General features: G+C 44.8%; 1 protein-coding gene across 2 annotated transcripts in view; it reads right to left on the bottom strand.

The window, feature by feature from the left end:
* AP3D1 (adaptor related protein complex 3 subunit delta 1) overlaps window positions 1-12,264 on the bottom strand; it is a 135,332-nt gene that overhangs the window by 42,184 nt on the left and 80,884 nt on the right. For both annotated transcript variants that reach the window (XM_073546053.1, XM_073546044.1), the window contains exons 8-13: window positions 10,293-10,366; window positions 10,061-10,110; window positions 9,252-9,301; window positions 5,580-5,628; window positions 5,358-5,503; window positions 5,113-5,261 (exon numbers count right to left, since the gene is read on the bottom strand). In XM_073546053.1, coding sequence (XP_073402154.1) covers window positions 5,113-5,261; window positions 5,358-5,503; window positions 5,580-5,628; window positions 9,252-9,301; window positions 10,061-10,110; window positions 10,293-10,366 — 518 coding nt within the window. The remainder of the gene's footprint in view (window positions 1-5,112; window positions 5,262-5,357; window positions 5,504-5,579; window positions 5,629-9,251; window positions 9,302-10,060; window positions 10,111-10,292; window positions 10,367-12,264) is intronic.

The following is a 12,264-nucleotide window of genomic DNA, read 5'->3' as shown; positions in this document are numbered from 1 at the left end:
GTGGATTAACTGAGAGGGCTTGCAAGTCACTTACTCTACGGGCCGATGTAAGGGCCACTAAAATAATGGTCTTTAGGGTGAGATATTTTACTGGTAGGTGTTGCACCGGTTCAAATGGCTCTTTTGTGAGAGCTTCTAACACAAGGTTTAAATCCCAGGGAGCTATTTTTGGTAATGGGATTGGTTTAGACCTCTGGCAGGATTTAATGAATCTGGCCACCCATCTGTTTGCTGCTATGTTGCAGCCTGAGGAACTTGCGTCCGTCAGGATCACATCGGACACTGGTCTGTGCCACAATGTTCCTGCTACTAGGTTTGCCCTGTCTAACCACCATCTGAGAGAGTGTTTGACTTTTAAGGAAAGTTCCAGCCTTCCTTCTAAACAACCTCTTCAATTTCTGTGCTGATAGGATCTCTGCCTGCAGTTGACGGGTATGAAATTGTGCCCATCTGACTGCTGGAATACAGGCTGTCAGAGTGCCTAGTAAGGAAAACGCCCCTCTCAGGGTCATGTGAGGCTGGTCTATGGCTGTCAAGGTCATATTCCTCACCTTTTCCACTTTGGCCTCTGGTAAAAGACAAATTTGTTGTTTCGAGTCCAGGATGAATCCTAAAAATATTTGCCTTTTTAGGGGTTGTAGTCTTGACTTTTTGACATTCACCATCCAGCCAAGTCTCTGTAGGGTATCTGTTACCCTTTCCACTTGTTCTGTGCAGTGATGTTCTGAGTTGCCCACTATTAGAAAATCGCCTAAGTAGGGTATTATAATCGTGTTGTGGATTCGGAGGAAGGCTGTCATCTCTGCTACGACCTTGGTAAACACCCTCGGGGCTATGGATATGCCGACTGGAAGGGCTATGAATTGAAAATGCCTGAGGTTGCCCTGGATGTAGAGAGCTACCCTTAAGTATTTTTGGTACTCTGGATGGATCGGGATGTGGTAGTAGGCATCCTTTAGGTCGACTACGGCCATAAAACAATTGTGGTGTAAAAGCATTATGGCTGAAGTCACTGACTCCATTTTGAAGGTCTGGTTTTCTATCCATTGATTGAGGCCTCTGAGGTTTATAATCGTCCTGAATGAATGGTCTGGCTTTTTTATTAGGAAGAGGGGTGAGTAGAAACCCCTTCTCTCCTGTTCGCTTGGAACTTCGGTCAGAACATGTTTGTGCAGTAGACTTAGGATTTCTCCCTCTAGGGCCAATTGCTCTTCTATCCCATTCCTGACGGGGGTCACCACAAACGATGCTCTCGGCCATTGAAAAAAGGGAAATTTGAGGCCTGTTTTTATAATGTTTAGAATCCAGGTATTGGAAGATATACTTTCCCAGGCTCGATAAAAAAGAGCATCAGTCCCTCCCCACTGGGATATCGGCGTCATTGTGGGGATTTCTTTGCGGATGAAGCGGCTCCACCAAACATGAAACCAGACTTTCTTCCTTTTGTCCTCCCATCTTTTCCGATCCCCCGGAAGACGGCCTCTGTTTAATTTTTCCCTCCGAAAGGGCGGTCTTCTTTGATCTCCAGGAAATCTAGGGAAGCCCTTCTTTCTATCACCCACTTTTTCCAGGATGTCGTCCAAATTTTTCCCAAATAGAAATTGTCCATCACACGGAAGAGAGCACACTATAGCTTTTGACTGTAGATCTCCAGGACAGTCTTTAAGCCATAACGCACGCCTTGCGGCGTTTGATAATCCCACCGCCCTCACCGTCAAGTCTCATGGAATCAGCAGAGGTGTTGGCCAAAAAAGCAGCTGCTCCATGTAGAAGACACATGTCTCCCAGAATTTTCTCTCTTTAAACTTTAGATGCGAGTTTTTCTTCAAGCTGCTGTAGCCAGATCATTAAGGATCAAGCTGTGCAGGTGCCGACTATTGCCGGTTTCAGTCCCCCTGCCGCTGCTTCCCATGTATGTCTTAGGTAGGAGTCTGCTTTCTTATCTAGCGGATCTCTTAGTACTCCTGAGTCTTCTAGGGGCAGGGCCGATCTTTTGGATGATCTGGATACTGCTGCATCAATTTTTGGGACATTGTACCATATTTCCGTATCTTTAGGCTCAAAGGAATATCTCCTTTTTGAGGAGGAAGGAAGGCTACCTCATCTTTCAAGCTTCTTCCACTCTCTTTCAATGAGCGCCTGGATTTTCTCATTAACTGCAAAGATGCGCTTTTTCCTTTCCTGTAACCCCCCCAAACATGACGTTTTCTAGGGACTTAGTCGCTTTCTCTTCCTGTAGGCCCATGGTTGTCCTAATGGTCTTAAGGAGCGCATTTGTATCCTCTACCGGAAAACACGGCCTGCCCCCAGTATCACTATCTGAGGAGGAGGACATGTGCTCGGCCTGATATTCAGACGAGGAGGAGTCTGATGAGGAACTTAGGGAGTCTTTCTTTAATAACATTTTAAGTGAGCCTTCTACCTCGGACCTTATGATCTGAGGTTAGTTGCCAGGCTCGGCACCTCCTATGCCATAGTTCGCTGGATACAGATGGCGCAAAGGTCCTTTTGCCAATCTCTCGCTAGGAGGCTCTGGCATATAGCACACTATTATTTTTCTTGCTCCCTGCTTTTTTACCTTTTCCCTAAGGAAAAAATAACACACAAGAAGGACCCTATTAATATTGGTCTAACTTTCACAAAGATCACTCACCACCCACAAAGTCGGATACCGGACTCTGAGGCTGTGTTGGAGCATGTGGTCTGCGCGCTCTCGACCTCGAGGAATCTCTCGATCTGTGGCTCGGGCGGCTACTGCTTTTGCCGCTTGAACAGCTGCCATGCTTACATGCAGAGGTCTGCGATGGGGGCAGAGACGATGAATGCTCCTGCTGTGACCCCATTGTATCACCTGGCCGCCCTGCTCCTCATCCTCCTTTAAGTAGGTGCATCCGGTGAGCGATCTCTTCCCCTCCCCCCTGCGACCGCCATTCTTCTTACTGCAGCCGGCGCCGGACAAGGCGCCATCTTGCCGTCGCGTCTGTGACGTCAGCCGGCGCACTCCTAGGGTGCACCGCGCCGCTGACGTCAGACGGAAACCGCCCCCGGCTTTCCCTGTTGTCCCAGGGAGAAGGATCGGGCGCGCGCAGGGGGAGGAAGGCACGGAGGAGCGCCCCACTGCCGAGGCCTGCCTTACCGCACCAGCACGAACCCGGGCCCTGCAGGAGGATCCCCAGGGACTGCGCTTCCAGGTCACCGACGGCCGGCGCTGCAGGTAAGCAGACCTGCTCTTCCCACGCTGGGACGGCCCTGGGTCCATCTTCTTCCATGACAGGCACCGCCGCTGTCAGACTGGGATCCCGTTCCAGGACAGGAACCCAACTGAAGCGGGGGAGAGGTACCGCCCCTTATATTTCAGTAGGCTCCTGTCCTGGCGGGACGGATCCCTCTCTCAGGTGTGCTGTCATGGGTGAAGGGAAAAAAGCTCTTTAGCTATAAACGGCAGAAAGAAAAGCCACAAAACTGATAATACAAGTGAATTGAGTGAGGCTGTACCCATCTAGTCAGAATGTGGTTGGAAGCATGCATATTGCATACTTGTGGTCACATGACCACCTGTTGACGCTGCTGCTGCCCGAGAATCCTTTAAGAGCGTGCTACACAAGGATTCACAAGTCTTCAAATAGTGACTGCAGACTTTTATGTGAATCCTGAACAACCTCTAAGGCTAGTTTCACATTTGTGTTTGGAGGCGAAGCGTTGGGCTGCGGACGCTCACTGTGAAGCTCCACCCCCTGCCACGCCTCCTATTGTCAGCTCCGCCTATGGGCGCATACCACTGCATGCGGCCTACGTTGCTTATCTTTAGCATTGGGTACACAGGCCGTGGCGCAGGTATGTGTATGTCGCCACATGTGTCGTTTTGACGGGGCAGCGACCTGCACCAAACGTAACATGTTGCAAAAACAACGCATACAGCGGTAAACACATACCTGCACACGGCCTGCGTACCCAATGCTAAAGATAGGCAGAGCAGACCGGAGGAGGCGTGGCAGGGGGTGGAGCTTCACGTCAAGCGTCCACAGCCCAACACTTCGCCTCTAAACATAAATGTGAAACTAGCCTCAAATATCTTATGCGGCTGTCGACATCTAAGCACTTTTTTTTGTTTATTTGCACTGATTGACTATATCTTGATCACCGTGGCTGAGGATCTAGCACCAGGATCCAGGGTATAAGCAGTCACACACCTACTCACCATCTGGCACTACTAAATCAAGTACAGCATCTTGGAGTGAGCCTTAGCTTATAAGCAATCCTACTTCCCGAAACATTAGGTAAGAGCCATTTTCTTTACCCTTCAATTTTATACAATCAATAAATGAATAATTTTACCTTTAGGATGAGCTAGTATGAAAACCGCTAATATGGCACTACTTTTAAACTACTGCAGAAAAGAAATGTTAACATATCTATAACTAAAACTAGACATTTTAATAGGTATCACTTGGCATTTTGGGTGGAAGTCCTCTAAAACATTTGTTGTCACAAAATGTAATGATTTTAGCATAACTCAGTCTTTAATAAATCATCTAATGAAAAAAGCAGGAGGTTAAATCAATTCTACAAAAAGCAGAGAACTGGCCTTCGAGACCGACTCCACCAGTAACTTGTGTTATCGAGATATTTAAAGACTTGTCTTTGTCTGCCTTTTCAGATACTCTTGACACAACCAAATGAGGTCAAATAAGATAAAGAAAAAAAAAATACAAGAGTCGGATTGCTAAATTGTGCGTTTACTCTCACACTCAACCAATGCTTTAAAGATATATTAGAGTTATGGTTAAAAAGTGATGTCATATGGTATGTCAGGTGCTCTACATTCACTATAAGGCTAGGTTTGGCAAGGCAACTCGTGGCCACGCGATAATATGATCACAAATGTCTCACTGCCAGTCGCAACTATTGTGCCTGAATATCGTCACATAGGGTTGGATTTCTGCCAACAGTTCTGTTGCAGCAAAAAAAAGGTTAATTAGAATAAAAAAAATGTAATAGTCAGATACTGCACTTACAAGTCACCATTGAGCCCTAGCAATGAACGAATCCTTTTGTACATTTCGATCACTTCATGCAAATACAACAAACGAAACCATGAGGTTAAGTACTAACCACTCAAAGTTGGTAATGTACTGATAGTTGGACTGGCTACATATATCAATAATTTTGGTCAGTAATTCATCTCTGTAGGCCGTTCCTTCAGCTTTGTCAACATGAATCATTAGCTTCTTAACGATCTCCATCAAATTCTTCTTAGACACCTGTATGGATACAAAAAGACAGTGGAAACTAAACCATTAGTAGAAGCTTCTTGCCTAGTCTGTTAAGAGCAGACAACGTTAAGGTTTGCTTCTTACCATTCCATAGAGAAGATCCAGGGCTCGTAATCTAATGGACTCGTCTTTGTCATCCAGACACTGGAGGATGAGATCTTTGTGGGACTGTACAGACTTTGGGTGAGTTTTCAAAATCTTGGACATAGCAAGCAAGCCTAGGTACTTCACTGTCAAAAGAAGTTCACTGTCAGCAACAACATGGGGTGAAACGTGAGGACAGTTCACCTGAAACATTTCACTTACGATTCTGGTCTGAATCTTCAATAAGTATCCGCAGCTTCTGAACACACAGCTACAAAAGATATAAAGATAGTACTAAAATAAAAACATGCAGCCGTCACATACAAGTCAGAAACACCTTCACAAAGAACACTACCCAAGGCTGGAGTCACACATAGCGACTCACCAGCGATCCTGACAACGATATCAATGTGTCAGGACTGCTGGTGAATCGCTATGTGATCGCTGGCGAGCTGTCAAACAGACAGCTTGACCAGCGATCAGCACAGAGACGCCCAGCGTCACTGTGCACGTTAGTAACCAGCACGCTGATGCAGGAAGCTGGTAACTAACGTACACATCGGTTATCCAAGAGACGTGCGTCCCTAGATACACGATGTGTACGTTAGTTACCAGCTCCCAGCATCAGCGCGCTGGTAACTAACATACACATCGGGTATCTAAGGGACGCACGTCCCTTGGATACCCGATGTGTACATTAGTTACCAGCAGATGGCTGGTCTCCCGCCTGTCACACGCAGCGATGCGTGCTGGCCGGCGGGAGACCAGCGACCAAAAAAAAGTCCTGGCCTTTCCTGCAGCGATCAGCTATACCGGCAGGAGGGCTGATCGCTGATCGCTGTCACACACAGCGATCTCGCTGGTGAGATCGCTGTTGTGTCACAAAAATTGTGACGGGGCCTTAAGTGTCCAATAATTACTGGCACATCACTAGAGAATAACGGTTTGAGTTGCTGCTTTATAGGTCACATCAGGTGTCTATAAACCAGGAGAAGGTCCAAAAGGGACTAAACCCTTATTTCTATGGTATATTGTCTTCTTTTTTTGCTTGTTTGTTTGATTATACTTTTAATACGAGTTTTGTCTTTTAGGAGTTTGGAGAGCACACCTCTTTATACATTGAGTATTGGAGATCCTCCTTTAATTTTATATGCTATTTTATATTAATTACATGTAAATTTAAACCTCAAAATGTTATAACAGAAAGTAGCATCTTTTTTGTATTCCCTTCCAACAACAGTAAACTGCATCATCACTACTGATATGCTCCCTAAAATGGTGCTATTGACAAAGACCACTCGCCCCATAAAAAGTGAACAATCATGCTATATTGACAGATAAAGTTACTGTATGTCTCTTGGGTACAAAATGCTAAATAAAAATTAATTGCTCTTAACGAGAAACTGTCAGCACAAGAGATGAGCTGATCTGGCAAATCTCCTATTCACATGTTTATGCAGTTTTACCCTGGAAAGTCATCAATCAACTGAGAAGTTATTCTTTGTGAATTTAATGTCCCTTATTATGCTTTGGGGTCTCTCCAAACCTCACAGTATAATAAAGTAATATATGTTAAAAAAAAATCCTTATACTCACCCACCTCACCACCACACATCCAGTCCTCGTATTGTCTTTGGCTCGCCGTCAAAGAGGGAATCCCTGGCTGTCACTCACTAGGCTCGGGAGGATACTGCGAATGCACCGGCAAAGGTTGCAACACACGCCATGACGTCTTACCTAGAGAGTGAGGCCCAACGGCAATCCGAGGACAAGAGGGGTGGCGGTGAGAAGCGGAGGCCTTTCATAGTTTAAAAAAAAAAAAAAAAAAAAAAATGGCAGACGCCATCATGCTGACTGTGTGGAAGCAAATTACAAGAATATGATTTCATTCACTAATGTCAAGTTAGCCCGATTTTGTAACCTACAGCGATGTCTGTGCCATTTTAAAAGCACCATTAATTTTAGGGATACAGTACATATACCGAGGCAGCGCACTTGTGAGAAAGCATGATGTAATCTATAGCTGGGGTCCCCAACCGCCGGTCCGCGGCCCAGCACCGGGCCGCTGCAGTGCCCTTGACGGTCCGCGGACACAAGGGGAGCCGGGGGCGATCAGTGGCGTAGCGGGGGCGGCGTGCAGCAATTCTTAGACTGCCCTCATGTGTAGCGGCGGCCAGGGAGCGATCCAAGCAGCTCCGCTGCCTGCAAGAGGGAATAGCAGGAGCGGAGCTGCAAGGACCCGTCCAGCTTCCTGCCCGCGATGCTGCGGACAGGTGAGAGGAGAGAGGTGGTGTGTGTGTATATATTGTGTGTGTGTGTGTGTGTGTGTGTGTGTGTGTGTGTGTGTGTGTGTGTGTGTGTGTGTGTGTGTGTGTGTGTGTGTGCACGCGCGCGCGCACGTGTGTGTGTGTGTGCACGCGCGCGCGCACGTGTGTGTGTGTGTGTGTGTGTGTGTGTGTGTGTGTGTGGAGCATGGCCCTGGAGGAGATGGGGACATGAGGAGAAGACCGTGATGGGGAGAGAAGGCCATGATGCCTGGGGTGATGGGAGAAGGCCATGAGGGGGTAATGGGAGAAGGCCATGATGGGGGTGATGGAGAAGGGAGTGATGGGGTGAAGGCAATGATGGGGAGAAGGGAGTGATGGGGTGAAGGCAATGATGGGGTGATGGAGCAGGCAAGGATGGGGGTGATGGAGCACTCATTCAAAACCTATGGTGAGTTGAGTCACATAAATGTTATCATTTAATTATAAGTCTGCACTGCTACACTACAACCGCGTCCATAGCCCCGCCCCCTTATGACCAAAGCCCCGCCCCTGCCACACCTCCATCCCCGCCCTGCCTGGCCATGGAATAATGGTCTTGCCTGAAACCGGTCCCTGGTGCAAAAAAGGTTGGGGACCACTGATCTATAGTGTTAGTGTAGGCTGGTTGAGAGAGATGAAGGAAAGATGATGAGTTCACGTTTCTCCACATCAAGTTTGATATAATGTGATAAGTAGGAGGTTACGGTTGATAGACACTCTTGGATTCTGAACATAGAGGTAGATTTGAGTATCATCAATGCTAAATTACTTTTTGTAGCCAACATGGAGATCAAGCTCAATATAGATAAACACAGCACTTATACAGTAAGAAGTATTGGTGCTCAATCAAGTAGGGTATCCAGCCCATCTTTATCCACAGAGAGAAAACTTGGCACTCAAAAAAATTTTTTTGCAGTAAAAGATTCCATTTATTAACATCCAGGTGACAATTATGTTAAACGTTTTAGGTCCCAGATTGGATTTTCATCAGAACTGGTTATTCTACTCAATAACTGGAGATGCCAGGGAAGCTGAGCCTCTGAAAAGGTGGCTTACTCCCCATTTTTCTGAATATAGAATGGCAGTACTAGGTGAAGGTCACCTCAGAAGTAGAGTTTCAAACTGAAAGACATAAGACCCGATGCGTCAAAAAAAGCAAAGTGTGAACAAACCCTACAGGTGTCTGTGTGACAAGCCAGTGGTCACTTTATTGTACTATAGAGATTGGCTCCGTAGACAAGACTAGTTTGTTTGTTTTTTTTTAATTAAAGCTATTTAGGAATTTATTGTCACATTTCTCTGCGTTTCTGAGCAACCTCTGAAAGTGTGTGCACAATTTAAGCAAATTTATACGGAGAAAAAAAACAAAACACTTAGGTAGATATGGGTCTAATGAAAGACCCGTGTCCACCTCCTACTGACACTAAACTAAACTGAACATCCTACTTCCGGTCGGTGGGGTGTATACTGCGGAGGAGGAGCTAACTTTTGTTTCTGCATAGTGTCAGCCTCCTAGTAGCAGCAGCATACACCCATGGTTCCTGTGTCCCCCAATGAAGCGATAGAGAAAAGAACATTCTTAACCTACCTGAATGCTAGCACTGTGGTTGGGCATCCCAGATGACAGCGATATCAAAACTGTGAAACAAAAATTACACTTTATCAAGTGGTGCCGTGAAATAAAGTTGTTTTAGTTAAGTTCCTAATACATTTCATCCTAATGCAACATTTCTGAGACCTGCAGGGGTAAAGCACAACACAATTCATACATAAAAGAATTACATAAACTTGGAAAACCTTTTGTAACAAGTAAGAAAGATCATTTTTTGCTGACTTGAACATTGAAACTAAGGTTTCCAACACTGCACCAAACTTCTTTCAAGAGAGACCGCACAGTGTCATTTTTTGGGGGCTTAAAAGAGAAACTTAGTTCCAAAAAGTACACAAAAATAAGCAAGTTTGGCGAATATCTTGGATAAATCTGCTTCTTCCTCCTCCTGGATTGACGTTTCAGTCTCATAATATATTTGGACCAAATGAAGACATTTGGACCTTTTAACATTCCGCAGAGAGGGGAGAGAGACGCGAGAGGCCGACACAGGTATTCTGCTGCAAGTTCCATAGAACTTTATAAGCACAGTGATCTTTTTCTCCCAGTACTGGGAAAATCTGTACTCACTGAAAACAGATTCTACCCAGAAACTTAGAATTTTGAGAATGATTGATTAGTTTAGGAGGAACAAGAAGTGAATTTCTCTGATAAAATTATATAAAAGTTTCTTATTTTCATATTTATTTATAAAAAAAAAATTACTCTTTATTATTATAAGTTATACTAACATTTTAAGGTATTTTAAATTCTGTACATTTAGTAAGGTTTCCAATTATTTTACTTACCCGCTATTACAGTGTTCACACATTCGTACAGGAGAGACATTGCAGATGTACTGTACAGAAGAAAAAGTACCAGTTACAAAAAGGTGTGATAACACATAAGTGAAAGAAACTGGCGGAAAGGGGAGAATAAATCAAGAAGCAGAGCACAGAAGTAACTGGAAGATGAAAACTTGTCGGATATCAATCAGGTGGAGGACAGAACTACAGACAAAGGAGCACACAATGATCTCACCTGTGAATAAGGTTGGTAAGGGGCTCAATCAGTTTTTTTCCCAGCCTTGGTTCCAATGGAGTAAGAGCCCCAAACTACAGATAATGCGGAAAAGCAAAGGAGACAAGTCAATCTATACAAGAACAACCCATATGAATAAAACGAGCTTTACAGACGTATAAGGGGATCATAGTTCATTTAAAATAGAAATGGCTTTTAAGTATCCACAGACAAAGCATCATACACACTGTTGCAAAAGGAACAGCCAAAACTTAGTCTTTAAAAAGGATGTCCACTTTAAACACTGCAGATGTGATTTTGCGTCACTTGCCAAAATACAGTGCCTTGCGAAAGTATTCGACCCCCTGGAACTTTTCAACCTTTTTTCCACATATCATGCTTCACACAAAGATACCAAATGTAAATTTTTGGTGAAGAATTAACAAGTGGGACACAATTGTGAAGTTGAAGGAAATTTATTGGTTATTTTATATTTTTTTCTAAATACAAAAACTGAAAAGTGGGGCGTGCAATAATATTCGGCCCCTTTACTTTCAGTGCAGCAAACTCACTCTAGAAGTTCATTGTGGATCTCTGATTGAACCAATGTTGTCCTAAATGACTAATGATGAGAAATAAAATCCACCTAAGTGTAATCAAGTCTCCATATAAATGCGCCTGCTCTGTGATAGTCCCAGGGTTCTGTTTGATGCACAGAGAGCATCATGAAGACCAAGGAACACAACAGACAGGTCCGTGATACTGTTGTGGAGAAGTTTAAAGCCGGATTTGGATACAAAGTGATTTTCAAAACTTTAAACATCCCAAGGAGCACTGTGCAAGCGATCATATTGAAATGGAAGGAGTATCATACCACTGCAAATCTACCAAGACCCGGCCATCCCTCTAAACTTTCATCTCAAACAAGGAGAAGACTGATCAGAGATGCCGCCAAGAGGCCCATGATCACTCTGGATGAACTGCAGAGACCTACAGCTGAGGTGGGACAGTCTGTCCATAGGACATCAATCAGTCGTACACTGCACAACTCTTGCCTTTATGGAAGAGTGGCAAGAAGAAAGCCATTTCTCAAAGATATCCATAAAAAGTGTCATTTAAAGTTTGCAACAAGCCACCTGGGAGACACACCAAACATGTAGAAGAAGGTGCTCTGGTCAGATGAAACCAAAATCGAACTTTTTGGCAACAATGCCAAACAATATGTTTGGCGTAAAGGCAACACAGCTCATCACCCTGAACACACCATCCCCACTGTCAAACATGGTGGTGGCAGCATCATGGTTTGGGCCTGCTTTTCTTCAGCAGGGTCAGGGAAGATGGTTAAAATTGATGGGAAGATGGATGGAGCCAAATACACGACCATTCTTGAAGAAAACCTGTTGGAGTCTGCAAAAGACCTGAGACTGGGACGGAGATTTGTCTTCCAACAAGACAATGATCCCAAACATAAAGCAAAATCTACAATGGAATGGTTCACAAATAAACATATCCAGGTGTTAGAATGGCCAAGTCAAAGTCCAGACCTGAATCCAGTCGAGAATCTGTGGAAAGAGCTGAAAACTGCTGTTCACAAACGATCTCCATCAAACCTCACTGAGCTCGAGCTGTTTGCAAAGGAAGAATGGGCAAGAATTTCAGTCTCTCGATGTACAAAACTGATAGAGACATACCCCAAGCGACTTGCAGCTGTAATCGCAGCAAAAGGTGGCGCAACAACGTCATACATTTGGTATCTTTATGTCTGATGCATGATATGTGGGAAAAGGTTCAAAAGTTCCAGGGGGCCCGAATACTTTCTCAAGGCACTGTAAATGCATAGGCTCTCCTCATGTACTGGTTAGTGGACCTCTCAGTGCACCGCTCTCCTGTTCTCATAATGGCAGCTGATGGAACAAGCTTGTGATCAGAAGAGCCCATCTCCCTCCTTCAATGGAAATACCGATATGCCACATGCAGTTTGCTTATGCTTATT

Source organism: Dendrobates tinctorius, unplaced genomic scaffold, assembly GCF_039654945.1.
Source record: "Dendrobates tinctorius isolate UK_male_01 unplaced genomic scaffold, ASM3965494v1 ptg000011l, whole genome shotgun sequence".
Classification (NCBI taxonomy): domain Eukaryota; kingdom Metazoa; phylum Chordata; class Amphibia; order Anura; family Dendrobatidae; genus Dendrobates; species Dendrobates tinctorius.
Note: the sequence above shows the minus strand (reverse complement) of the source record. Positions and strands in the feature narration are given on the sequence as shown.